This window comes from Phoca vitulina, unplaced genomic scaffold, assembly GCF_004348235.1.
Source record: "Phoca vitulina isolate PV1807 unplaced genomic scaffold, GSC_HSeal_1.0 scaffold2, whole genome shotgun sequence".
Lineage (NCBI taxonomy): Eukaryota > Metazoa > Chordata > Mammalia > Carnivora > Phocidae > Phoca > Phoca vitulina.
In genome coordinates, this window is record NW_022589705.1 from 91697101 (window position 1) to 91723733 (window position 26633).

Consider the following 26633-nt stretch of genomic DNA (forward strand, 5'->3'; position numbering starts at 1 on the left):
CACTCATGCATAAATTTAATCCCATAAATACCACTCATGTACTATTTAATCCCATAAATACCTAGGGGGCCTCTCAGCAAACTGCTGTGTGACCTCAGACAAGGGACTTTATGTTTCTGGGCTTCAGTTCCCCCATCTGAAAAATGAGGGTGTGATGATTCAGTGAAGTAACAGGTGTAAACCTCCTAGTCCGTCATTTGCACAAAATGGGAATGGGGAGTCAGGGACTGGGGGCAGTGGGGGGGGGGGATACAGTGGACACTCCCCAACCGTGGCTGTCTACTTTTTGCTTATGGAACCAGGTCCTCAGCTGGGCACAGGGGGCAAAAGACAAAGAACTTGCTGGTCAGATCTGTTCTGGTTCTGAGATTCCCCAGGAGGGTGGGGATTCCACCCACGCCACAGAAACCCTCGGCGATTTTAGCTCTTGACCCTTTCTAGAGATAGTGGGAGGGAATCTCTCTTCCCACAGAGAGGGCTCAAAGCCTGGTGTTTTCCCTCCTACTTGAGGCCTCCAGTCCTGTTGAGATAGCTGGTAACGACCATCCCTTTTCTCATGAGCAGGGGCTGGTCCAGTGCAGGCCCTTCTGTGGCTGAAGAATAGAGGGTGCCAAGGGCTGGGCCTCTGCTCTGCTCCCGGCTGCCCACTCCCCTGCAAACCACCCCGCTTCCCCTCCATGGGTATATTAGTCATCTTCATCTCTGCATCCAAGTAACTCAATTGGTCAGGGGTGGGCGGTGGTGAGGCCAAAGGCACGTGTTACCATGACAACTCAGCTCTGCAGCTGCTGGTGGCCAGGTGTCTTCTCCGAAAGACTGTAAGACCCTCTGGGAGCAGGGGACAGGTCTTCTTTCTCACCAGGTGCCCTCAGCACCCCGGCACACTACCAGGCACAAGGCAGGGGCTTAATAAATGTTGGTTGCCTGGGCAACGGCATGACCCACCCATCCTACTAGTGAGAGCCTGTGTTTACTGAGGACCTGCTGGGCCCAGGGGCCATTCTGAGCACTGCAGATGTAATAAAGTCATTAGCTCCCCACAGTGAGTGGCAGCCTTGGTACTGTTACCATCCTCTCTCCACTGGTCAGGACTCGGGGGGTCAGTAACCTGAGATCACACAGCTAGCGAGCGACCAAGCAGGATTTAAACCCAGGGTGTCCTCTTGAACCAGGGAGTTTTGGTGTCTCTTCATTAATCGTTCTGTGGAACAGAACAGGTCTGTGGACAGCCCCTAGCAGACTCTGTGCCGGGTGCCTTTGGCAGCCAGGGTGTCTAAATGGATCAAACCACCATAACTACAGCTTTCCTGATGGTGGGGCTGGAGGTATCCTTCAGGTTGGTTTGTTGGCTCTTGTGACCAAAATGTCTATGGGTCGGTCTACTTCCGGGCATTGCTTTAGGGGCCCAAACAGTGGTGTCAGGATTTGGTCTCTGTTTGGCCTCTTTGGTCCTCTGCCACGGGGCTGCTCACGTCTGCCCCTTGCTGCCTTAAATACCGCCCCCCTCAGCTCCCAGTGCAGGGGCTAGACCCGTATCTTCTGCTCCAGCAATTCCAGGAGGGGACTTGAGTCTCCCTGGCTGTGAGGGTTGAGCCTGAAGCAGTCACTCGTGATGGGTCACAGGCCTGTCTCGGAGTCAGGGGTGGACCAGCCCTGGCCAAGTCACAGTGTTTGAGAGTGGGGAAGTGAGCTCCTGTTGGGGCAGTGGGACTGCTGTTACCAGGAGCAAGGGCCTTGGGAGCAGATGTCCAGGACTCCTTGTGGAAGGACCAATCCAGTCCTTCTCAAGTGGAAACTTCCGGGAGATCCAGGCCCACCTGTTAGCCAGTCCTCCCAAGTCTGGTCCTGCAGGCCTTATCAGGCCATTTACGGACACTTAGGGGCTAAAAGGACAAAATGCTTCTTTCAGGGTTGAGCGGAAACCTCCTTGCCCTCAGGGAGTTTGTAGTTCCCAAAGAGGCAAAATGAGCAGCCAGTCAAGGTGGCCTAGCAAGTTGTCAAGAGACTCTTTGTGACCTTCTCTAGCAGCTTTAAGGACACTATGATAGGAAAGGAAAGGAAGCCCCTTTACTGGGTCACTGTTCATAGTGGTGTTTTCCTGGATGTGAGGAGCCAGTTCTCCCTCCTTTCTGGCTACGGGCAGGTGAGCCGAAGGGAGCCCATACTGGGCCCTTCCAGGGCGGGAAGAAGAGTCTCTGGGGCCCTAGAGACTCGAACTCCCAGGACCAGGGTCCTTTGAGAGCCCAGCCAGCCAGCAAAGCCGGCTCCAACCCTCGAAGGCAGGTCAGCCCGGGGAGCTGGGGCCGGCGTGACCACAAAGGGCAGCACGACCTTCCTGCAGGCAGGCCGGCAGTCCTGCCAGGCACGCCCATATGACATCAGGCCACCCTTGGCTCCCACACCCCGTGTCCTCACTTCCCCCTTGGCACAGAGGGGCTCCTGCCTTACCTCTCCAGGCCACTTCCCTGTGAACACAGAGCAGAGCGGGTGGGGTCCTCCAGGCCCGCTAGGAACAGAGTGGGCTGGGACCCCAAGTGCCCTCGAGGGCCCCCTACCCCTTGGCTGGCAGACCCATTGTCCTGTTTGGGGGGCCATCTCTTGAGCCTTTGTGTTGGGAGGGGGGGGTGTGCATGTGTTTGCCCGCACACACACGCACCCGTGCTTATTGAGCATGCACACCCACATCCATTTGTTTTTCTTGCTCAAGAGGCCAGTATAGAATAGTTGCTCAGATTTTAAGCTCGGAAACCAATGAACCAAAGGTCGTACGTTGGCTCTTCCATGTCCGTTGCTGAGGAACCCTGGGCAAGCTTCTAGACCTGTCTGAACCTCAGTTTTCTCATCTGTAAAATGAGGACTCAGGGAGATAATGTATAGAGAGTCCTGAGCACAAAATGAGTGCTCAGGACGTGCTGGTCACGGTGGTAAGGCTATCAATCCTGTTTGACTATTCACTCCCACCCGTCCCGTGCTCTCTCTACAAAAGCATTTCTTTTTGACTGGTTTATTTTATTTTATTTTTAAAAATTTATTTATTTATTAGAGAGAGAGAGAGAGCCCGCATGACAGGGGGCCTGGGGGGGGGGGGGAGGACAGAAGGGGAGGGAGACAAACGGACTCCCCGCTTAGCACGGAGCCCGATGTGGGGCTCGATCCCACAATCTCATGACCCTGAGATCAAGACCTGAACCGGACATTTAAACGGCGGAGCTAGCTACCCAGGTGCCCCTGTGACAGGTTTGTTTTAAGTAATGCTGACAGGTGAGCTGGGGAGGGGCTGCTGTGCCGCTGGGAGCCCACAGACTGGGGCAGACAGATGGAGTTTCAGTCCCAGCCTCTCTGGCCGGTGGCCTTGGCCAAGCCCCTCCACCTCTCCATAGGAGCTTCCTGTGGGTGCTCTAACATTGCCGCACCCTCAGTGACTTGAGACAGCACGCATTTATGCTCTTCCAGCTCTGGAGGTCAGAAGTCCGACACGGGTCCCACTGGGCTAAAGTCAAGGGGTCACGGTTGCCTTCCTTCTGGAGGCTCTAGGGGAGAATCCATATCCTTGCCCTTTCAGGTTCCAGAGGCACCTGTGTCCCTTGGCTCATGGCCCCTTCCTCCATCTTCAAAGCCAGCAGCTTCCATGCTCACATCTTCCCTTTATTCCCCTCTTCTGTCCCCCTTGTCCAGGTTTCGGGCCCCTTGTAATTATACTGGGCCCGCCTGGATAATCCGGGATAACCTTTCTATTTTAAAGTGAGTTGATTAGCAAATTTAATTCCATCTGCAACCCTAATCCTCCTTTCCCACGTCAAGTAACACATTCACAACTTCTGGGGATTAGGACCGGGTGTCCCCGGGAAGCTTTCTCATCCACAAAGTGACGGTGCTAATCCCAACCTCCCTCCCGGGGCCTTTGGTAGGATTCCAGGAGATGGTCCAACATGCTGGGCAGGGGCTCAGAAAATGCCGGTTGCCCCTGCCCAGAGCACCTGCTGAATACAAAGCTCTGTTCCAAGTGCCCCCCCAGAGTCACCAGGGATGGAAGATGTCACAGTTCCCGCCACAGAGTGGCCGGCATTGTGACTAGGGCAGGCTGTGGCCTAAGGTTTGCCCTTGGAGAGCAAAACAGAAACAGGGGACTTTTATTGACCCTGCACTGGGTGGGCAACTGCTCCACGGGAGAGAATACTCTGGGTCAACCCGGAAGGCTTCCTACTGGGAATAGATTTGACAGGAGGGCAGGACATATGTAGGGGGCTCTCCCAGGTCACAGGGACCCGGTGGGCATCACAAGGAAAAAACACAGGTCTGGGTCCCAGCCTCAGTCTAGCTGGGGAAATGGACCAGTGGCCTGGGCTTTCCAACCAATGTCTGACTTTGCTGTCCGCGCAGTTCTTCCTACACATGAAGTGACTTACAGGGACAATCTGGTTTGCTCCTCAGAGTAACCCTATGAGGTAGGAACTATTCCTGTCCCCATTTTTAAAATGAGAAAACTCAGGCTCAGAGAGGCTAAGTACTCACTTCACATCACACAGCACCCATAGTCATGGGATTGGAAGCCACGTGGTCTGGCTTCTGGGGAAGGAAGGCTGGCGGTGGCCAGGCCGGAGGTCTCAGGGGAGGCACTGAGGAAGATGAGGTGGAGACCACAGAAAGAAAATACCCCAGGCAAAGGGGAAGAGCGTGGCCTGGCTGGAAGGGAAGTGTGAGGAGGGTGGTGGTAGGTGGGCAGGGCAACCCCTCACAGCACTTAGTGGCCATGGAGCGTGGTTGGGACTTGATGGGGAGAGTACTGGGGTGCCACAGAAGGGTTTCTACACGGTGCAGGACCAGACTGGGTTCCTGGAAGGTGAGGGGAGGCTGGTTTTCTGGAAGAATTCTCCACTTTGTGCTGGGCTGGTGCTGAGGGGAAACCCCTCCTGGCCCAGCTTCCTGGGCCACGCAAGGCCCATGCGGGTTTGCTCCCAGCATCCACGCCTGTGCAGGATGTGTCGGCCAGACCGATTCCCGCTGCAGTGTCCACTGCTTCCCTGAATCCCCCAGCCCTCCGGGCCCAGATCCCCAGCCTGATAGCATGACGCCAAGCAGCCAGCAGGGTCAACTCCATGGCGTTTGACCTTCATCCAGCAGAGATTAAACCAATTCCTAATTAACAGCCTGTAGGATAGATAGTTACCTTGGCACAGCTTGCAAGTAATTTAAAGCTTGTCCTCAGGAGACCGGGCCATAAATCATGCTTAATTAGCCCGAGGTCTTCCTGGGACACACCAGCTGTGTGTTATTGGGCACACGAGCTCAGGGACCTCCGAATGTCTGGTTGAGATAGGAAGGGGATGCTGAAAGAGATACCCCAGTGAAAAAAATCTGCCTTTTCCTTCCCAAAACAACAGCTATATTCTCACCTCTACCAGCAGCTCCTACAAGTCTTGCCAGGGTTGGTTTCTCAGCTTAGCCACTCCTGGCCAGGGCCTTGACATTTCCAGGACCTCAGTGCCCCATCTGTAAGATGGGCCAATAGCTCAGGTCCAAAGCCCCTTGAGGACTTGCTTAAATGTGTGGGTGAAATTAAGAGAGAAAAAAAAAAAGAAAAAAAAAAAAAGGACTTTGGAGATTTGGGATTTGGGAACTGAGGCTGAGGGGTGACGGCGTTGGGTACCCCTGGGTATTGCTATCGAGCACCCTCTGTGGAATGGCCCCGCCCGGCTTCCTGGGTGTGGCGCCTGTGCGGACACTCAGGGCCCCACGCTCAGGAGGGTCCTGCACTTCTGAATGTCCCGCTGTTGCTGTCTTAAAATCCTCGATAATTTTTAAACTAGGGGCCCTGCGTTGATATTTTGCACAGGGCCCCACAAATGATGTGACCGCTCCTCGTGATAGCCATGATTTCATTCATTCATTCACATGACCATACCAGGTGCTGGGAATTCATCCTGAGAGCCTACATTCTAGAATGTGTGTGTTGGAGGAGCAAAGAACTAACTGTTAAAATTTCGGACAATGACAAGATGCTGTCAAGACCATAAAACAGGGTGATGGGAGGGAGAGAGATTTAAATATTAACTTCGGTGACAGGGAAGCTGGTGTTAAGCTGTGCTTTGCTACGTTCCTGGGGTCCTTTTTAAACATCTGTGGTCATTTCTAGTTTCCCCCAACCCCCACAAGGACTTGAATTTGTGGAGTCCAAGTAGGGGAGCCAGTGTGGGGGCTCCTTGGGCCCAGGGGACTGTTTACTCATATATCCCCACGGCTCCCACCACTCACAGTAAACCCAGAAGGCAAGTTTGGTAGGTGGGTGAGGAGAGGCCCTGCCTCAGTTTCTCTGGGAGTCTCCCAAGTTCTGCGTCGGGCCCCTGCGTCTGAGGCTGCTAGCCAGCCCCTGCAGCCTGGTGAGGGTTTCTTGTACTTTTGACCTTCCCACCCCAGCACAGGGAGGCCAGTTTCGATTCTCCCCACTTCCCCAGAGGGAGATGGTGAAGCCCAGAGATGCCAAGTGACTCATCCAAAAGTCACACAGCAAATCCACTCCAGAGCACAGTGCCGCCTGCGGGCCCCAGCCAGGCTGCCTTCCATTCCCAAGGGCATGCCGTCCAGGGCTGTTCTGGGAGCTCCCCGGAATAAACTGGGGTCCCCTGCTCAGGGGAGGTGGGGAGTGGCTGCGGGGCAGCCATCCCACCGGCTGGCATCTGCTGACACCTGGAGGAAGGGCCTCTGCACCCCAGCACTTCTGCTTCCATGAAGAGGGATGAGCTTCCCAGAAAGCCGCACAAAAAGGCAGGCATTTCCCCAATCTGTTGGGCAGAGAGCCCAAAGCTGACCCCAGAGGCCCAGCCCTCTGTTTGGGAGGCCCCCTGGGGAGGCAGGGGATGGGGTCCCCAGCGGAGAGGCTGACCCCAGCTGGGTGGAAGCTGCCACCCCCATTCCCCCACCCCCCCACCCCCCGCCCCGGGATGCTCGGGAGGAGGGAGGCTGCGCTCCAGCTGGGCCGGTGCCTGCCAGGGGGGCGGTGGAGGGTTCACGCTGCGGCCAGCAGACTGGCTGCGTGTTGCAATGTCTGGTGGCGTTTGCAGCATCCTGTCCGTGTGTGCAGCTGTGGTAGGCTCAGGCCGGCGCGGAGGAGCGTGTGTGGCGCGCAGGCCTCGCGGCCTGGAGCCTGCTGGCACCTTGCATCTCATTTACAGCGCCGGGTTCAGCCTCGGGCCAGCGGCGCCCCTGACGTCACCGCGTTTGTTTACCCCTCGGCCGCGGGGAGGAAGCGCAGGCGGTCCCTGCGACTGGAGGGGCACCCCTTCCACACACACACCCCCCCCCCCCCCCCCCCCGTCGGCGACCCGACCCCAACCCGGCCTCCTCCCCGCCTCCCCCCCCACCCCGCCCCATACGCGCACCCAACCCCTATCCCCAACCCGGCCCTCCTCCCCACCAACCCCCTCCCCATCAGTACCCCAGATCTGCACCCCAACCTGGCCCTCCTCCCCAACTGCCCCCCACCCAGCCCCAACCGCGCCCCCACCCCTATCCCCAACCTGGCCCTCCTCCCCAACTCCCTTACCCCCTCTCCATCCGTGCCCCCCCACCCACACCCCAACCCAGCCCAACCTGGTCCCCACACCCTAGCCCAACCACGCTCCGGACACCTTCCAGACGCCCCTCCTCACCCTCCTTACCTCCGGGACCATAGCCCTGCCCCACCCCCTCCACATCTACCTCCCACTCCTCTCCCCTACCCTTTCCCTTCCTTTTCCTTCCGCCAAATGGGATCCGGGCCCAATCCCCACCCAGGACTCCAGCCCAGCCCCATCCCACCCCCTCCCTGGACCCCCGCGGGCCCCCACCCTCCGCCCGCCCCTGGGCCCACTTTCAGAGACTTCCTGGAGCCTCCTGCCAGACCCGCTGAGGTTTTGCCCGGCGGCTCCTCCTGCCACCCCCTCACCCCATCATGTGAGCGCAGACTTGCCTCCCAAGTCTGCCTCCCAGCTCGGAGCCTGCTGCAGGGACCCATTAGCTGGGGTGGGGGGGGCAGGGGTGTGGTGGCCGGCGCTTTGTTATTGGAACTGGTGTGTTTACCAGTGCCCTAGGTGGGTAGCTGGCCTGCTTGGCTGGCATCCAGGCACCCTCTTCCTGGGGAGGCTGCCCTTGCCACCTGGAACTGTTCCCTCACTCACCGCCACCCCTCCCCCTCACTTTGCTTAAGCGGAGTGTTCTTGGAGTAGAAGGGACCTGGGGATCCAAGTCAGGATCTTTCTCTTCCTCCATACCTGGGGCTTGCCAAAGCCAACCTTTCCTGGAGAGGGAGGCTCAGGGGCTCAGGGCATGACAACCGTTCTAACATTTGCTCAGGCCAAACCCTTTGGGGGCCTCTTGGAACCCCTCTTCCTCTGGCAGCGCAGTCCTGCACCCCTCCTCTTCCACGGGCTCTACCCAACTGCCCCAGGTGGGGTCCTCCATCTAGCTCATCTGACACCTGCCCACTCCGCCCCCCTCCTCTGCTCTGGTTCCCACCCTCATTCCAAACCCCCAGTCCAGCAGTCAGAACTGGTTCCAAAGTCCAAGTCAGAGGCTGTCATCTCTGGTCACAACCCTCTGAAGGGCTTCTCTTCTCACTGGGAATAGAATTCACAGCCCCCACACCCCTCCCAGCTACAGTCCCCAACTTCATGTCTCCCACTCAGCTCTGCCCCTGGACTTCCCCCAACATCCTGAGCTCATTCCCACCCCAGGGCCTTTGCACTAGCTGTTCCCTCTGCCTGGAATATTCTTTCCCCAGATGTCTGCATCGTTCCCTCCTTCACTTCCCTCAGGTCTGCCCAGATGTTACCCTACCAGAGAGAGTTTCTGTGTCCCCTGCTTCCTACCCCATGATCATTCCATCCAGCCCCCCTACAAAGCTTCCTGTTCCTCCCATGCACTTTCAGTCGCCTTTATACATGTTACATAGTCAGTTTGTTCCTGTGTTCATTGTCCCCGTCTTCACCATACACACATGAAAACAAACGCCAGGAGAGTGCGATGAATTTATGTCCTGCTTCCAACACTGCCTGGCGCGTAGTCACTGCTCAGTAATCCCCCTTGAACGTGTGAGTGCGTGAGTCAGGACAGGGAGCAGTGAAGAAGCTTGGCTTTGGGGTCTAGGTTGAAGCGTTGCTTTGAAACTTGTGGTCGTGCAGCCTGCGTGAGTTACTTGGTCTGAGCTTCATCCATGCACTGCCCTTCTGGTCCCATCTCTCGGGCTGGTGCCACTGAAGATGGACACCGTGCTATAGAGTGGCCTGTAACCGCTGGCTCTCCTTGCCCCCCACCTTCCCAGTCCCTGCACCTCAAGGTTAGGTGGTGTTCTCTACCAGGAGGTCCAGAGGGAGGGACTGAGGCAAAGGTCATGGGGCTTCAGCTAACACCTCTGGCTCGAGTTTGCCCACCCCCAGGTTTTGCCAAGTGTGGTCTAAGGGTAGACAGAAGGAGGTGGAGCCCTTGGGCCAGGCTCATAGGCTGTGAATGTTGTGAAAAGGAGCATCAGCTCTTGAGTTTCTGACTGGAAGGGAAAAGTTGTCTGCTCTTCTGTAGAGTCGGCCTTTGAGGTAGTTTCCCTGGAGGGTTTTCCCAGTGGTCCTGGAACCAGAAAGATTCACACCCTGGGATGAGATGGGGACTCCCAGTTGTCACATTTGGTTTCCGAATAGTTGCTGAAGACATGGCTCTTGGCAGGTGGGAAGTATGGGGTGGAGGGGGGGCGCCCTCTATCCTCAGGGACATAAGACTTCCGTCATGGAGGGTGATGTGTGTCCCAGGGACTGGGAGAGATCTGGAAAGTAAAAAAGCAAGGACGTGCACAAGAATGTTATGGCATCTTTATTCATAACTGCCAAAACTTGCCCCCGAGATGCCCTCCCGTAGGCGAATGGATAAATAAATGGAAACATTCAAACAATGAGATATTATTCAGCACTGAGAAGAACTGAGCTATCAAGCCATGAAGAGACATGGAGGCACCCTAAATGCATATTACTAAGTGAAAGAAGCCAATCTGAAAAGGCTCTATATACTGTGATTGATTCCAACTATATGACATTCTGGAAAAGGCCAAACTACGGAGACCTTAAAAGGGTCAGTTGTTGCCAGGGGTTGGAAGGAGGGAAGGATGAACAGGTGGAGCACAGAGGATTCTGAGGGCAGTTGAAACTGTTCTGTATGAGACTGCAGTGGTGGATAAGATGTCATTATACATTTGTCCAAACCCCCAGAATGTACACCACCAGCAGCGAGCCCTAATGTCAACTATGGACCCTGGGTGATTGGGATGTGTCGGTGCGGGCTCATCGGCTGTAACAAGTCTACCACTCTGGGAGGGGATGTTGGTAATGGGAGGCTGTGCAGGAGTGGGTGCGGGGGGTAAATCTCTGTATCTTTTGCTCAATTTTGCTATGAACCTAAAACTGCTCTAAAAAAAAAAAATCCTCCAATGGCCGCATATTATCTATGGATCAGACACATGTTCTTGGTCCTCGTGGCCAAGGGCACTGTGTAGTTGGACTCTACCTCCACCCGTCCGTGCTACCATCCTTTCCTGGGGGCTCCATTCCACCAGCCCCAAGGTGGCTTAGACTCCCTCCTTCATTTCTCCAGGACCACACTTCTGTGGCTGCTGCCTGGGAGGAGTCTCCTCTTTTCTCTGTGTGTCTCTCTTCTGTCTCTTATAAGGACACCTGTCATTAGATTTTAGGGTCCACCCTAATCCAGGGTGATCTCATCTCAAGATCCTTAATTAATTACATCTGCAAAGACACTTTTTCCAAATGCATGGGTATCGGGGATCAGGAATCGGACGTATCTTCTTGGGGGACGCAAGTCAAGCTGTTACACACCCACAGGGCAGCTGTGAGCACTCCATCTCAAGTGCCTGGGACAGGCACAGTCCCTCCCTCCTAGAGCTGTCAGAGGACTAGGTGAGAGACTGCAGCAGGTGTCCCGCATGACGCTCATAGTTATCCCAGCCATGCCCAAGGGCCAGTCCCAGGTGGCACGTTGGAGGGAGGAAGTCTCTGTCCAGCTCCGGGCTGTGGTCAGGGACTCGCAGGAGGACAGTGCTGCCTGATCTCATTGGTGGAGCTCCGTAATAGTCCCCTCCAACAGCGAGCCAGTGGGAGCCAGAACCTTCTCGGCAGGCCGGAACAGGGAACGAAGGCAGCGCGAGCCTGTCCTGCCTGTCACTCGGGCAGCTCGGCAGTGCAGGCACAGGAAGGGGGAGCCGCCTCCAGCCCAAGTGCCTAGCAAAGAGGCCCGGTGCTTTTGCCACCTCTGACCCGCTGGGGTCAGGCATCGGTGGTAGGACATGAATAATGAACCTAAGGCAGCGTACGGACAGGGATGTGTGGAGTGTGGAAACGGGGCTCCTGGAAGGGAAGGTGGAAAGGTTAGAAAGTCCAGAATGTCTCGAGGAGACATCCCATCACTGTCATTGATTTTGAAGTGTTGTCTTTGGAAGAAGGACTGGTAGGCTGGTGGCGTGTGTGGGGGGACCGGCTGGTACTCCCAATGGGTGGGAGCTAGAGGCAGAAACTGGGGTTCATTCCTAGAGAAAAAGCTTCTGTCCTGGAGAAGAAAGGGCTAAGGATCCAGAGCGCTAGCATTCAAACTTTATTTTAATTTTAGCAACAGAATCTTTGTAGAAATGGCTGTTCTAGAAAACTAATAAAAGTGCCCCAACTGGGGCGCCTGGGTGGCTCAGTCGTTAAGCGTCTGCCTTCAGCTCAGGTCATGATCTCAGGGTCCTGGGATCGAGCCCCGCATCGGGTTCCCTGCCCAGTGGGGAGTCTGCTTCTCCCTCTTGCTCTGATCCTCTCCCCTGCTTGTGCTCTCCTTACTCTGTCTCTCAAATGAATAAATTAAAAAATCTTGAAAAAAAAAAAAGTGCCACTGCTCTTGGGGCACCTGGGTGGTGCAGTCGGTTAAGCGCCCGCCCGACTCTTGGTTTCCGCTCAAGTCCTGATCTCAGGGTCGTGGGGTCCCGCCCTGTGTTGGGCTCCACACTCACCAGGGAGTCTGCTTAAGACTCTCTCTCCCTCCCCCGCACCAAAATAAATAAATAAATAAATCTTTTCTTTAAAAACGTGCCCCTGCTCTGGATGGCCAGTGGGAAGGGGCTGGGACCCTGTCTACAAGCCTCCCACCCCTCAACAGCCCTTGGGGCTCCTCACTAGATCCCCCAGGGTTCCCAGAGCTCAGCATAAAAACCTCTCCTGGGAAACCTTCCTACAGGGCGCCCTGCAGCCCACCCTGAGGTGGGACAGTATTGACGATGGTCTCCACCTTCGTGGGCCAGGGGTGTGGACAAAGGAGTGTCTTCTAAGTCAGCTGGAAGGATGGAAATGGAAGGGTCTCTAAGATCCTGTGGTTCTGCCCCAGTTAAGGCTGCGGCTAGAAACAAGGCAGCGGAGTCCCGGTTCCAGTCTTCCAGGCAGCTGTCACCCCGTGACTCCATTTTTATGGGGGGGTAGTGGGATCTTCTGCGAGCAAGGGGGGGGCCTATTTCTGTTCTTGGATTAATACAAAGAAGAATAGCCAGCATTTATCATGTCCTTTCTGCATCTTCCAAGCCACCCTTTGAAATGAATAACCTTAATTTATAGAGAGGCTCCTTGGGTTTGCTAAGTTCGTGTGACTCCTGAGTGGTAGATCAGAGAATGGAGCCCAGCCAGTCTGGCTCCTGAGCCTGTGTTCTAGGCCATTCTACTCAAAAGGTAGGGGATCTCTTTTTGGAAATGGACAGGACTATGAAAGAAGGGGAAACTCAAAATTCAACTTACACTGGAAAGTACGCGTCCATGCTCTCAGCATTACCTGCCCACACCCCTGCACACCGCTCACCCGCCCCTTCCTGGGCACACTGAATTTTGGTGTTTGCTCGTTCTCATCTGTCCACAAGGCTGGATTCTTATTAATGTCCTCCCACTGGAGGTGCTCAGAGTGGAGGAGAGCTGTGCACCCTCCAAATCGTGACCCTTCCCCCCGCCGCCCTGCCATGGTTTGTGGTCTCTGGGGGGTATTTTCTTCCTTCTGAGAAGCCAACTCAGCACCACTTTGCTCCAAGACATGGAGCCCATGAGACATGAGCTGTTCTGCTAAAGACCTTCCCAGGGACTTGGATCTTTCCGGGGCTGCCAATTATAAACAGATGCTCCTCCTGGGACCCACCCAGAGACCACCCAGCTCACGTCACTGGGGGAGGGGGGCGGGGGGAACTGTGCTCTGCAGCTGAGCTCCAGCAATGAATGCCAAGTCCAGGCACTCATGCAAGCCCCTTTGGGCAAAGAAGGCCAGGCTGTGTGGAGTAGAGTCACCCACTGTTCTCTGGTCAGCAGATTTTTCTAGAGACCTCCCCGGGCCAACGCCGTTTGACAGTGTTAGTTGGCTTTTACTCTGTGGCAGGCCCATGCTGGGTACTAAGGTTACAAGAAAGGATAGGCTTCCCCAGAGGACCTTGCAAGCTTGTGGGGAAGGCAGGGGTATCCACGAACGAAGGTTAGTATTGGCAGCTGGGAATGTGAGTCCCGAGTCACACTGCACCACTGCTCATAAGTGGTGTGACCTTGGGCGAGTCATTTTACCCGCCTGAGCCTCCCCTGAACAGAATAACTCTACCCACTCATGGAATAGTAAGGATGAAAGGAAAAAAACCCATGGATGTTCCCAGCCCACGGAAAGCGCTCACTAGATGTTAGCTGCTGTATAATGGGCATTGCTATTGTAGGGAGGACGGAAGGAGTAACCAGAGAAGCTTCAGACCTGAGGGGGCATTCAAGCAGGGTTCTGTGGGATGAACAGGAGTCCACAGTAGCCTTGGCATTTAAAACAGAGAAAAACAGCCTGTGCTGGGCACTAGGTAGGGTCACAGGGAACTCAGAATGAGTGAGATTTATTCCCTGCCCTCCCAGAGACAGGATCGAAAAGGGAGATGGTGACGACAGTGCACTTGGGGCCAAGTGCAGTGTGTGAGGCGTGGGCGTAAACCCTAACTGTGGGGCCTCTGGGAGTTTCCTCGCTCATTCACACAACGATGGGGAGAGAGATCCAAATAGACAGCCACCTCACGATGGAGGGGAGCTCCCAAGAGGCAGCGCCTGGGGGCTGGGGAAGCAAGCAGGGCTGGGACCCGCAGTGCTGAGTTACCTATGTGTGAAGGAGCTGTTTGGGGGATGACCTGTGCGGAAGTTTTTCTTCTGCCTTCCTTTTTTAAGATCATAAATAATGGCCACCGTCCTTTAGAGACAGTTTCTCAGTACACCCAGGCATAAAGAAGCAAACCACAATCAGCCACGATCCCACCCGAGATAACCCCTGTTCTTACTTAGCCTGGCAACTTCCATTAACCTGTTAGGCTTTCAGGGGCGCCTGGGTGGCTCATTCGGTTAAGCATCTGCCTCTTGATTTCAGCTCAGGTCATGATCTCAGGGGCGTGGGATCGAGCCCCACATCTGTCTCCCTGCTCAGCGAGGGGGTTGGGGTGGGGAGTCTGCTTGCTTATCCCTCTCCCTCTGCCCCTCCCCCCACTCTCTCTCTCTCTCTCTCAAATAAATAAATAAATAAAATCTTTAAAAAAAAAAAAAACCTGTTAAGTTTTTAGAGTTGAGATTATCCTATATGGACAAGACTGCAGTCTTTTTTCCCCAGCGTTAGATCCCTCAGCATTTTCCCGCGTCGTGAACACCCGTCATTCTAACGGCTGCAGGTGAGGATATATCAAGAGGCTGTGCTGATTTTCTCAGCTCTTTGTCTCCAGGAGGCAATGGCTTTTCTCCTACTGGGAGAGAGTGAATGCTGGTGAGAAACCTCGATTCAAATCCCAGCTCTGTCCCTCAGTTGCTGTGCGACCTCAGACAAGTTTCTTAGCCTCTCTGGGCCGCAGTTTCGTCATCTGTACAATGGGCATAACATGGCCACCTCATCAATCCCCAAACTTAAATGAAGTTCTCCCCACTTACTCTTTACCCCACTCGCCATAATTTGTGTCCGACGGTTTTCTCGCCCAGTCACTGCCTTCCCTCGCTGGAACACTGGCTCCCTGAGGCAGACAGTGTGGGCCCACCGCCCCTGGGAGGCTGGAGGTCTTGCTCCCCTTCCCTGCATGTAGGCCAGCCACTCAGCTCGAAGGACGGGAGCTAACTGTTCCCCCTAGAGGGGCAGGGAGGCCGCAGATGTGAAGCCACCCTGAGCCCTTACTTTACAAATCTGCCCCCTCCTCAGGCTGCTCACCTCACGCTCCTCAGACCCCTGCCGGCTGCCTGCCCGTCCTCTCCTCTCCCTCGTTCTGGCGCTGGGTGGGACTCTTGTCTTGTCAGCTGCCCAGGTCACCCGCAGGTGACCCTGGGCAGGGACCACAAGGGCAGGCCTGCTGGGCTGAACCTGCCGGCTCCCTGCTCAGTGCCTCTGGGTCCTCAGAGGGGTCCGGGCAGGGGATCGGAGGAGGAGAAGCCAGGAAGGGACAGTGGCAGGAGCAGCTCCAACTGTTCGTCCCCTCAGCTCTCTCCCGCACCTCCCATCCCTGGAGGACCAGCTCGGGGCCACCCAGCAAGGCACGCACGCATGGGCCTGAGCCTCATTTTCACCTGAGACTGACCGCTTGCCCCCCTTCAAGGGTCCGATCTTCTGACTTACTCTTTATCTCACAGCTCAGCCCCAGGACTGTTTTGAGACGCTGGGGAAATCTGGATCTCACTGAATCTTGGTCCAAGCAGACTCTGTGTTGAAGGTTCTGGGACCCTAAATGGCTCAGTCAAGGAAGATGGGATGGTCTCAGCCTTAAACCTCCTCCCAGCCCATCCCACCTATGGCCCCGAACATTCACTCAGCAAACAGCACATGCGTTCCTGGGCACTGGAATACGAAAATGAACAAGCCAGACTTGAGGCCCGCACGGGGCTCCCAGCCCAGTGGGCTTGGGGTGAGGCGGGCAGAAAGCAAACCTGTCCCAGTGCCCAGGCAGAGGTGGGGACTCTGAGCACAGAGTATGAAGAAGCCAGCCCCCCACGGCATCCTCAACAGACCCCGAAAAGGAAATGGTCAAACCTGGGGGTCCTGCCTGGGTGTATCCCCTGCCCATGGTAGACGAGGGGACCCAGCTTTCATTTTACCCCCTTACTCCAGCCCCTTTCCCTCTTCAGGGTATTCTTCCAGCCACGTAGAGAGTCCTGGCCTCCCTGGTTTCCTGGCTGCTGGTTTTCTGGGCAGACCAGGGGTAGGGGGATTTATACTCTACCCTCCTTGCCCCATCTGAGAACTGGGGGGTCAGGAGCCCCTGGGCCCTTTGTGCCCCTTCTGCTGGAATCCCCCGCACACCTGTTTATGCCGAAAAGCAACCTAAGGTTCCCAGAGTGAAGGGCACCCTATCCGTGCTGCTGCTCCAGACCTTCTGAGGTGATCAGTTGTTCTCCTAGGACCCCTTAGTTGTTTCTAGAGGAAGAAAATATGCAGTTGGACATGTAATTTCTTCCTTTCCCTCGTTTCACACACTGGGTTTCATGTTGAGTTTTATTTTTCAAGGAGGAATTTCTTTTTTTTTTAAGATTTTATTTATTTGAGAAAGACAGAGAGTGAGCATAAGTAGGAGGAGGGACAGAGGGACAGAGGGAGATGGAAAGAGAGAAGCAGACTTCCCGCTGAGCAGGGAGCCTGACTTGGGGCTTGATCCCAGGACCCTGGGATCATGACCTGAGCTGAAGGCAGACACTTAACCAACTAAGCCACCCAGGCGCCCTTCAAGGAGGAATTTCATTGATAATTTTAGAAAGAAAGAAGAAACAAAAATAGAAACCCATTAGACTAATCCCCAGGAAAACCTCATCTCTTCCCTTTTTTTTTTTTTGAGATTTTATTTATTTATTTCAGATAGAGAGAGGAGGGGCATTGGAGGAGGGAGAGGGACAAGCAGACTCCGTGCTGAGTGCAAGCCAATGTGGGGCTCTATCTCTCGACCCCAAGATCATGACCCGAGCCCAAATCAAGAGTTGGATGCTTAACTGACTGAGCCACCCAGGCTCCCCTCTTCCTTTTTCTGATGCCTCCCGGGCCGCCTCTATCCCTCTGCGCCGAGGATTCTTAGTTCCCCATCTTCAGGCCCTTTTACCAAGAGGGGCCTCTCTCTCATGTCATGGGGAAGTAGGTGGGTTGTTCCTGCTTAGGTCAAGGCTGAGAATTAGCCAGGCTTCTCTTCTGAGCCTTTTATGGCCAGCCATTCATAAATTTGTCCCACCCCATTAGGAATCCATTTATCGGCCCTACCAGGGTCTCCTCCTGGTGTGGCGGGTCCCACATTCATTACCGGTGGGGGCAGCAGCATCTCCTGCTCAGTGGAAGCCTGGTGCCTCTCCTCATGCCCTCCTTCCCAGTGGGCCTGCAGCGAGGTGGGGAGCCCCATTTCGCCTCTGTGGGCCTCACGGCCAGGACCTTCCAGTCCCTCCTGGTGGCTGGTGCTCATAAACCTGGCTCTAGCTCTAATGTTCCTGAGAGCATTCCAGAACACTGTAGAGAAGGAGTTTTGCTGTGGCTTCTGGAATCGAGCTGGCAGAGGGCGTCCTATGGAAAGCAACGTCTAAGAGGGACTTGTAAATAACACATCAATCGATCGGTCATAAATGGGCTCAGAAACTACTTGTTCATTTCAGAATAGGCTTTATCCCTTTAGAAAAGCCTGTTGTCCATGTGCTTTGCATACGCTCTTTGGATGCAATCAGGGAGGCCAGTTACTTCACTTGCCAATTACTCGGGCAGATTGCTGAATTTCTGATGCCAATCACTGAATCACAACAGCTTACCCAATGACCACTTATCAGTTCTGTCATCCTCTCCTTCCAGATCGTTCTCTGGGGCCGGACTGAGAAATGCCTGAAGGAGACGACGGAGGAGATTCGGCAGATGGGCACCGAGTGCCACTACTTCATCTGCGACGTGGGCAACCGGGAGGAGGTGTACCAGACGGCCAAAGCTGTCCGGGAGAAGGTAAGTGGCCTAGAAGGGTCTGTCTGCACCCTTCTAGCTCGGCTACACCCAGGAGAATGCCAGCCAAAGAGATCAATCACACCTGGCCTGGGAAAGAGCATTGCTCATGGCAGAATGGCTGTTTCCAGGGCATCTTTGGGGACTCTCCTGGGAAGCCGGCCCCTGCTGTGTGTGCGTGAGTGTGTGTGTGCATGTGAGTGCTATTCGGGGCAGGGATAAGGGGTGTGGGTTGATTGCATAACAGGAGTGATCACCTGTTGTCCTCTTTGGAAGTTTAGACCTTGTGAGTTTCTGTCCTAGAGCTTGGGGGGCAAATGTCCCATTGCTCTCTAGGAAAATCCTTGCCCTAACTCCAGCCATCTGTTTGCACTGAATGTCTCAGTGAGCTCTAAGGGAGCAAAAACCACCCTGTTTGGTATCTGGCACATGGTGAATGTTAACTGCTTTTATATAACAATAACCCCATTGATTATAAACCTGCTCTGTACCATAAAGTCTTTCGGACCCTCAGATCGACCCCGGGATGGCTGGCAGCCCTGTCTCACAAATCCAGGTTGATGCCCGGAGAGACGATGTGGCTGTCCAGGGGCACACAGCCAGTGTTGAGGGGGCAGGTCCCTGTGCCCTAACAGCCCCGCGGCCCCCTTGCCCGCAGGTGGGCGATATCACCATCCTGGTGAACAATGCTGCCGTGGTCCACGGGAAAAGCCTCATGGACAGTGACGATGACGCCCTTCTCAAGTCACAGCACATCAACACCCTGGGCCAGTTCTGGGTAAGGGCTGTCCCGGGCCGCAGCCAGCCCCGGGTGTGACAGTGACCCGTTCCTTCCCTCCTGGGTGCCATCTGGGCGTGGGGAGAGGCTCACCGGGGCTAGGGCATGTGGACGTACAGGAATGTGGAGGTCAGGGCCCTGCGGCGGACAGGCCTCGGCCCCCTCCCCTCCCGTCCTCGGAGAGCTCATCATCGGCGGGGCGCGTGTGCCTCGGGGTGGCCCGTTCTCCCCTGAAGAAGTTTAGAGGGGCTGCTGGAGGCCCTCCAATGACCTCCCGCCCACCCTCAGACCACCAAGGCCTTCTTGCCGCGGATGCTGGAGCTGCAGAACGGCCACATCGTGTGTCTCAACTCCGTGCTGGCGCTCTCCGCCATCCCCGGCGCCATTGACTACTGCACGTCCAAAGCCTCGGCCTTCGCCTTCATGGAGAGCCTCACCCTGGGGCTGCTGGACTGTCCTGGAGTCAGCGCCACCACCGTGCTGCCCTTCCACACCAGCACCGAGATGTTCCAGGGCATGAGGGTCAGGTGAGTGAGCGGGGGACTCGCCTCCCCACCCTCACCCCCCAACCCTCCACACCCCCCACCACGGCCCCCAGCAGATCGGACCAGGGCCACGCGGCATATGTGCATGGAGAGCTGACAGTGAAAACTATCTCCGACGCCCGTTAATCTTTGGCTTTGTGGTCTCAGACCCGATTCTCCATCCGTAGTGCTTTAGGGTCCTGCTTCTCAGGTCAGGGGACTTTTATAAAGTATCAGTTCTACATGCATGGGTGCAGTGGAATATTCCCCAACTATCAAAAGAGAACAGAGTATTGATCCATGAACAGCATGGATGAATCTCAAAAGTCTTGTGTGGAGCAAAAGAAGCCAGACGCAGAAGAGTGCTTTCTGCATGAAGGCACTGTATGAAGCTCTGGAGCCAGGCCATGGCAATAGAAACCAGCGCAGTGGCCGTCCCTGGAGGGCTGGGGACATAGCTTGGGAGGAGGCACAAGGGAACATTCTAGGCTTTTAAAAATGTTCTCTCTTCCTGATCTGAATGGCTGTTACACAGGTAAAAAGTAATCATGCTATACCCTAAAGATTTATGCCTTTTTATTGTATGCAAATTATAGCTCAATTTAAAGAAATCCTGAAGCCCAACCACCTCTCCTCCAGGCCAGTTAAATCAAAGGGAATGGGAACCCTTGGTTTAGAGCTCATGCTTTGGTGCCAACTCACCTTTACCTGTAATGTCCCCTGTGGCCCTGGGTCCAATGAGTCCCCACTGCAGCCTCCATTGCTCATCTATAAAATGGGATGATGAGAGGGGCATCTGGGTGGCTTAATCGGTTAAGCATCCGACTCTTGATTTCTGCTCAGGTCATGATCTCAGGGTCATGAGATCGAGCCCCACTTCAGGCTCCATGCTGGGCGTGGAGCCTGCTTAAGATTCTATCCCTCTCCCTCTGCCCCTTTCCCCTCCCCCCAGCTTGCTCATTCACTCTCTAAAAAAAAAGAAAGAAAAAGAAAAAAAAATGGGATGATGAGGATGTCCACACCTAGGGTTTTGTGATAAGGATAAAATGGGACTTGGCAGGCAACACCACATGTTACCTGCCCAATAATTGGCACTATAATGATGTGGGGTTGTGAAGGGGCATAAAGTCATAGATAAATGTAAATGCGGGATTACCCAACAGCTGCTTTCCTTGCTTTTTGCAACATGGCATACAATTATAGATTTGCCTTCCAAATTATACACATCAGCTTCTTCCAAAAACGAGGACGACGTGGAGGGCCCTGGTGGGAATCGAATGAGTCAGCCGGTGGAGGACCTTTCACAGAGAGCAAACCATACGGGGATCCCTCAGTCCCCCCGAACTGTTAGTATCGAGAGTGGTTTGGTGACAGCCCCGCATCTCTGCACTTGCAAAATCTTGAGCCAGTTTTGCTACCTCTCTGAGCCGTACTTTGCTCCCCTGTAAACGAGTGGAAATCATATTTCCCTCAGGGGCTCATGAGAAGGGGTCGAAGTAACACACAGAAGGTTCTGGTGCAAAGCCTGGCGCATACCTGTCCTTACTGACAGTGAGCATCTCAAAGAAGGCGTAGGTGATTAACCTTCCTCAGAGATCACACCTTCCGTGCGCCACTGAAATTTCCACCCGACTCACGTGCCAAGCATCGTAGATTCTGTATGTGGAGGAGGTTGGATTAATGACAGTTAATGTTCCATGTTGGCTCCCCCCCACCCCCATCTCCTCTTGGTTTGGCTTCTTTTCATCTGGGCACACAGGAGGTGCTCTGTAAATGCAGCAGGGGCAATCCAGGGCTTCCAATGGGCTCCGGAACACGGAAGTGGGCAGGATATCAGCAGACCTCTGGCAGGGTGCCTGTCTCACCTTCTGGCAGTCTCCTCTCTGGCGCATTAAAGAAATTCAAGGTTCCCCCAAGCCACCTTTCTACAGTGGTTCCGAGTGGGGGCCCACACAGCCTCGGGCCAAACCCCAGCTCCGTGTGACCTTGGACAAGTTACTTTAGCTCTTCTGTGCCTTGGTTTCATCTCTAAGAAGGGATTGGTAATGTACCCCCTGCTTCACAGGTTAGTGGGGATCCACTAGCCTGCCTGGCAGTTGGTACCCACCAGGTGAAGGTTAGTGACCTGTGGATGTGCAGCTGAGCACATCTGCGCACACTGTGGGGAGAGTCATAAAGGGGTGATTGGTGTTTAACCAACTCTCATTTCTTAAAAGAAAAAAAGAAGAAGAAAAAGAAAAGCATTGGCTTCCTCCCCAACCATGAAAAAACTGATGGGCTTTCTGGCAAGAGCGAGTCGTAGAGGTGGGAGCTGTTGTCTGCAAATCGCTATTTACTGATCTTGTTCTATGTTCCAGCCACAACAGCTACTTTATAAACGCAGCTGCATTTGACCCTCAGCAGCCCCGTGAGAGCGCTCTTGTTCCCATTTCACAGACGTGGGAACTGAGGCTCAGAGGAGCGAAGTTACTTGCCCAGGGCCACACAGAGGGAAATCGGCTGAACATGCTTCTTCCACAAGTCTGGGCTGCCTCCGTGGGGGTAAAGGCTCTGCCTGTTCCCTGTGTACCCATCCCACCCACCAAGAAGGAAAGAAGGACCCTCCAGTGGGCACTCTGGCATCCTCTGTCAGCTTCTCCTACAGGGGTCTTACTAGGAAGGGCCCCCCTGAACCCACGGAGCTTGGCCTATCCATCCTGTCTTCCCATCCCCCAAGTAGCGAGCAGGACCGGCCCAGGTCGGGGCTGGAAAACCAGACTGTCCGCGGTGTCTGTTCCGGCCTCCGTGAGCGGCCTCAGCACATTCAGCTCTGCAGGCCCCTGGTGGCTGCCCTTCTAGATCACAGGGCTGTGAGCATCTTGGCTGCATGTTGGGATAGGGAAGGAAGCCCCTGGCGGAGAATGGGGAGGAGGGGACACCCACGGGTTCTCTGAGGCCAACCCAGCCCATGCTCGGGTCCCAAGAGTTGCCTTTGCTCAAGGTAACATCAGCTCTGAGTGACTTACCGCCCTAAGTGCTCCTGGGGCCCGAACAGCACACAAGCCCTCCGTGGGATTGAGGTCAGCCCTGTGCCTAGGGCCCACGAGGGATGGGACAAGCTGCGAGGGAGGATGAGGACAGAGCTTTGGCCTGGGGCCCATGCTGGCCTGGCTTGAGCCCTTAGGCCCCCCCCTTAATCTCCCCCAAAGCCTCAGCTTCCTTCCCTATAAATTGGAGCAAACGGCTCCTGATGCATTTAGCACAGGCCTGGCACTTAGGGAGATGTGTGGGTCTCCGGTCAGAGGCCTCTGAACAGGCATGAGAAAGCTCCCTGGCGTTTGTGTATTCAGTGGTTCATTTACCAACCCCATGAAAGCGCTCTGTCAATGTTTGGATGGCTCAGTGAATCAATGAACCAGCGAGGGAAGCAGCAAGCTGGGCAGAGTTCCCGCAGACCCCTGCCTCCAGACAGGACGAGCAGGACACATTTGGGGAACAGCAGGTTGTTCTGTGTCCATCCGTTCAGTGAGCATTGATTGAGCACCCACTAGGTACCAGACTCTGCACAGAGGGGATAAAACAGAGAGCAAGACCGACCAGACCTCTGCCCTTGTGGAACGCACAGTCTGAGGCGGGGAGACAGGCCATGAGCAAGGAAACAAGCAGACAAGCAACGCCATTCTCGAGGTGGCCAATGCAGTCCAGGGAATTAGCAGGGGGAGGAGATCAGAGGCCACCCCGAGGGGACGGGCCGAGAACCCTCTCTGATGGGACAGCTGGTGAAAGGCCCTGAGCCGGCGAAGAGTTTAAGTGGCAAGAACAGAAAGGTTGGCCGGGATTGCTGGAGCAGAGTGATAAGGGCGAGGGGTCAGGCAGTGGGTGAGCAGGGTCCACAAGGAGCAGGGCGGTGGAGGGCACTGGGAGCCCTGGGAGGGTCTGGGCCAGGCAGCGCCATGATCAGAGTGACATTTTAAATAAAGGATCCCTGGGAAGCATTTTGGAGAAGGGTCCCAGGGGATGGGCTACAAGATCTCCATTCTCAAGGGGAGACTCAAGGGTGGACTCCCACCCCTTCTGGGGCAGCAGGTGGGGGGTGGGCAGAACCTTCTAAAGGGGACTCAAGTCTCCCAAAGAGCAGACACCAGAGGGATGGGCCAAATTTTTTAGGCACGGAGACGGTCAGCAGAAGCACTGGCTTCTCTAGAAGAATCCCCTATCGTTTCTTCCTACGTCAGGTTCCCTAACCTCTTCCCGCCGCTGAAGCCGGAGACGGTGGCCCGGAGGACGGTGGAAGCCGTGCAGCTCAATCAGGCCCTGCTCCTCCTCCCGTGGACCATGCATGCCCTCATTATCTTGAAAAGGTAAGGGCTGGGGGGTGGGGGAGGGCAGCTCCGAGGCAGGCTCACGCTGGCCATTTCCCCTTCTGCTGGGGAACGCTGGTGGGGAGGGGGCGGCAGGCAGGAGAAACGACGCGTGTGATCGATTAGTCATGTCTGCTGTGGGCGCGAGAGCGAACAGAGGCGGTCTGTGTGCCAGGGATTTCCTACACTTAGGATAGAGCCGCAGTTCTGAAACTTGTGGGTCTCAGGACTCCTGTACAATCTTAAAAATTAGAGGAACCCGAAGCGCCTCCCCTTTTTTTAATGTGAGTTGTATCTATTATTAGTTACCATAGGAGAAATTAAAATGGAAAAAGTTTTACAAGATTTATGTATTTGTTTATATTTAAAATACTTATTCATTTATAAACAGCAGTAATAAATCCATTTCCATCCTTTGTTGACATAAATATGATATTTATATAAAAAGTGTATTTTCCACCAAAAATAAAAGTAGTAGGAAGAATGGCATTGTTTTGATTTTTGCAAAGTTCTTTATTGCCTACTTAATTGGAGACAACTGGATGCTTAGATCTGCTTCTGATTTTAATCGGTTATGATGTCACATGTCACCTCGCCTCCAGAAAACTCAGCTGCATGTGGGGGAGAGACGTACGGAGGCAAATACATCTTAGTGTTATTACAAAAAACAGTTTGACCTCTGAAGAGGTTTCAGGTATCCCCTGAGGGTTCCTGGGCCACACTTTGAGAACCACCGTTTCCAGAGACTATTACTTAGCCCTGAGGTCCAGGAAATTCAATCTAATGGGGGAAAACAGGGATCTCAATGTTTGAGATTCCCAGAAACGCTCCAGGGCTGGTCAGGTGGGATGTACCAGGAGGTAGGCTTTAAAGAGGAGATCATCCTCCTTCAGAATTGGCCCAGCATCGCATTTCCTAGAACTCTCTAGACTCTGAGCAGCACACCCTGCCCTTCCCAGTCCTGCCCTGAAGGGGCGGCCATTCCAGGTGCCCACCTAAACCTGCTGCTTCAGGGAGAGCTTGGACGCTGGAGCCCCGTGACCGTGGACTCCTGGCTCCTCTGGGCCTCTGGGCAGCACACCCTGCCCTTCCCAGTCCTGCCCCCAGCCCCCAGCTGACTGGACCCCTCTGACCTGAAAGGCCTTTTCAGGAAGTGAAGGACCCAGGTGACTTCATGAGACATCAAGGCCCAGGAAACCGGTTCCCCTCTGGCTGAGCTGCTCCAACTGCAGGCATGGGGACCTCCTCACGGAGGAGAAACATCAATCAGTCCAAACTCATAGCTCTTTTAGAGACACCTGGTAGGCGGCAGGGGCAGGGGGCACCTGGGGGCATTTGGGCCACATCTTTGCGTCCCTTAGGCCATCCTGATTGTTGCTCTGAGATGCTCCTTGCTGCCTCTGTGAGCCCCTAGGAGAGTAGAGACTGCCACCCTCCACCGCAGGGAGCGTCTCAGAAGCCTTTCTGAACCTTCTAGAAAAAAGCTGGTTTGTCTAGAACATGTCAGTGTTTCCCACAGTAAGCCCCCAGCCTACATTCCCTCTTCTGTCCCCCACTATTTTCCACAGGAAGCAGAGGCCACCCCCTTCCCAGCCCCTGCACGCTACCCCCTTTTCACCATCCGAGAAAAATCTTTACAAGCTCAACTCTAGCGCCACCCACGCCCCAGGGAGCCTTCCAGAGCCCTTCCCATCCTGCACCGAGGCCAGGGCCCTTGGATTTGATTTAACAAACGGACTGAGCCCTGCGTGTGGGGCTTGGATCAGAGATGAAGTATCTCCCTCCGAGGCACGCATGGGCCTGACAAGCAAACACAAGGACACCGCAGGGCCCACTGGGGAAGCAGAGGGGCTGTGGGGGAGCCCAAGGAGAGGCCTGGGGGTGAGTCTGGGAAGTTTCCCTGGAGGAGGTGACGGCAGGACCTGACTCGTCGGTCCCACACAGCAAATATTTGTTGAATAAGTAGCACGTGGAGTTAATTCATCTCTCAGATACCTGTTGGCCCCAAAATGCTAAGAATGTGGCTTTGAAAGTTTGTTTCTACCACCCATCTTTACCTTGGAAACATTGTCTATCCACTTACTTGAAAGCCCTTCCTCCATGGAGGGCGGGGTGGGGGGTGGTGGTTTACGGGAACCATTGCTCTACTGTGTGGTCCTCCGTGGCCCACAGTGACCTGGCCACTGGCGCCCCTGCTAACCACCTTCCTTCCTCCCTCCCCACTCCCCCAGCATACTCCCACAGGCCGCACTGGAGGAGATCTACAAATTCTCAGGAACCTACACCTGCATGAACACTTTCAAAGGGCGGACATAAAGGCCGGACGCAGAGACACGCTCACAAGCCACGGAACCTGAGGGGGCCACGGTGCTGGGCACACACCCACACGCCTGTCCCTTGGCACACTTCTGCTGGGTGAGCAGGACTGCTCCTGGCCCCAGGAAGAATCCGGGTGCCCCCCCCAGGCCAGCCCCAGGACCTTTGCACAGGACTGACGGGTGTAACTCTGACCCCCATGGGGAGGCGAGAAACCAGCCAGCAGCCACCTTGACACTTTGATACATTTCTAATTCTGTAGATTTTATTGTTAAATTGCTTCTCGAGTCTAACCAGCCTTAGCAGTGTGCCTAGACTGTTGCCAGGAGGGTCTATACCCAGATGCTCTCTTCTTTCCGAAATCCACCCATCCTCAGCTTGTGCAAACTGGTTGAATGGCAGGAATGAAAAATAAAGAGATGGTTTTTGTGAGTTCCTTTGTTGAAATCCCCGACCCCTCGTCCTTAGCAGTGGGGAGGGGACCGATCCCCACCACAAAACCCCATCCTTTAAGAGACGGTCGGTCTGCTCGGGGTCCCCAGCTGCCAGGAGTGGAGGGGGCAAGAAGAGGGCAGAGACGGCGAGAGAAATTGGGGCCCGTGCCTGGGGTATGTGGTTCCTTGCCACCTTTGCCAGGCCCCTCCCAACAGCCGTGGGTTGGGGGGCACTTGGCCTCGCCACCCACGACCTGAATGAACTAGT

The 26633-nt window shown here is 54.9% G+C and overlaps 1 protein-coding gene across 3 annotated transcripts in view; it reads left to right on the plus strand.

Annotated features, from left to right (window-relative positions):
• Positions 1-26359, plus strand: part of DHRS3 (dehydrogenase/reductase 3) — a 37937-nt gene extending 11578 nt beyond the window's left edge. For 2 of the 3 annotated variants that reach the window (XM_032393360.1, XM_032393357.1), the window contains exons 3-7: positions 17833-17976; positions 18632-18751; positions 19040-19278; positions 23490-23615; positions 25847-26358. In XM_032393360.1, the coding sequence (XP_032249251.1) occupies positions 17833-17976; positions 18632-18751; positions 19040-19278; positions 23490-23615; positions 25847-25931 (714 nt within the window). In that variant the 3' untranslated portion in view covers positions 25932-26358. Of the gene's footprint in view, positions 1-17832; positions 17977-18631; positions 18752-19039; positions 19279-23489; positions 23616-25846 lie in introns of all 3 variants that reach the window. The other variant, XM_032393349.1, reaches the window with a different exon arrangement.
• The last annotated feature ends 274 nt before the right edge of the window (positions 26360-26633 follow it).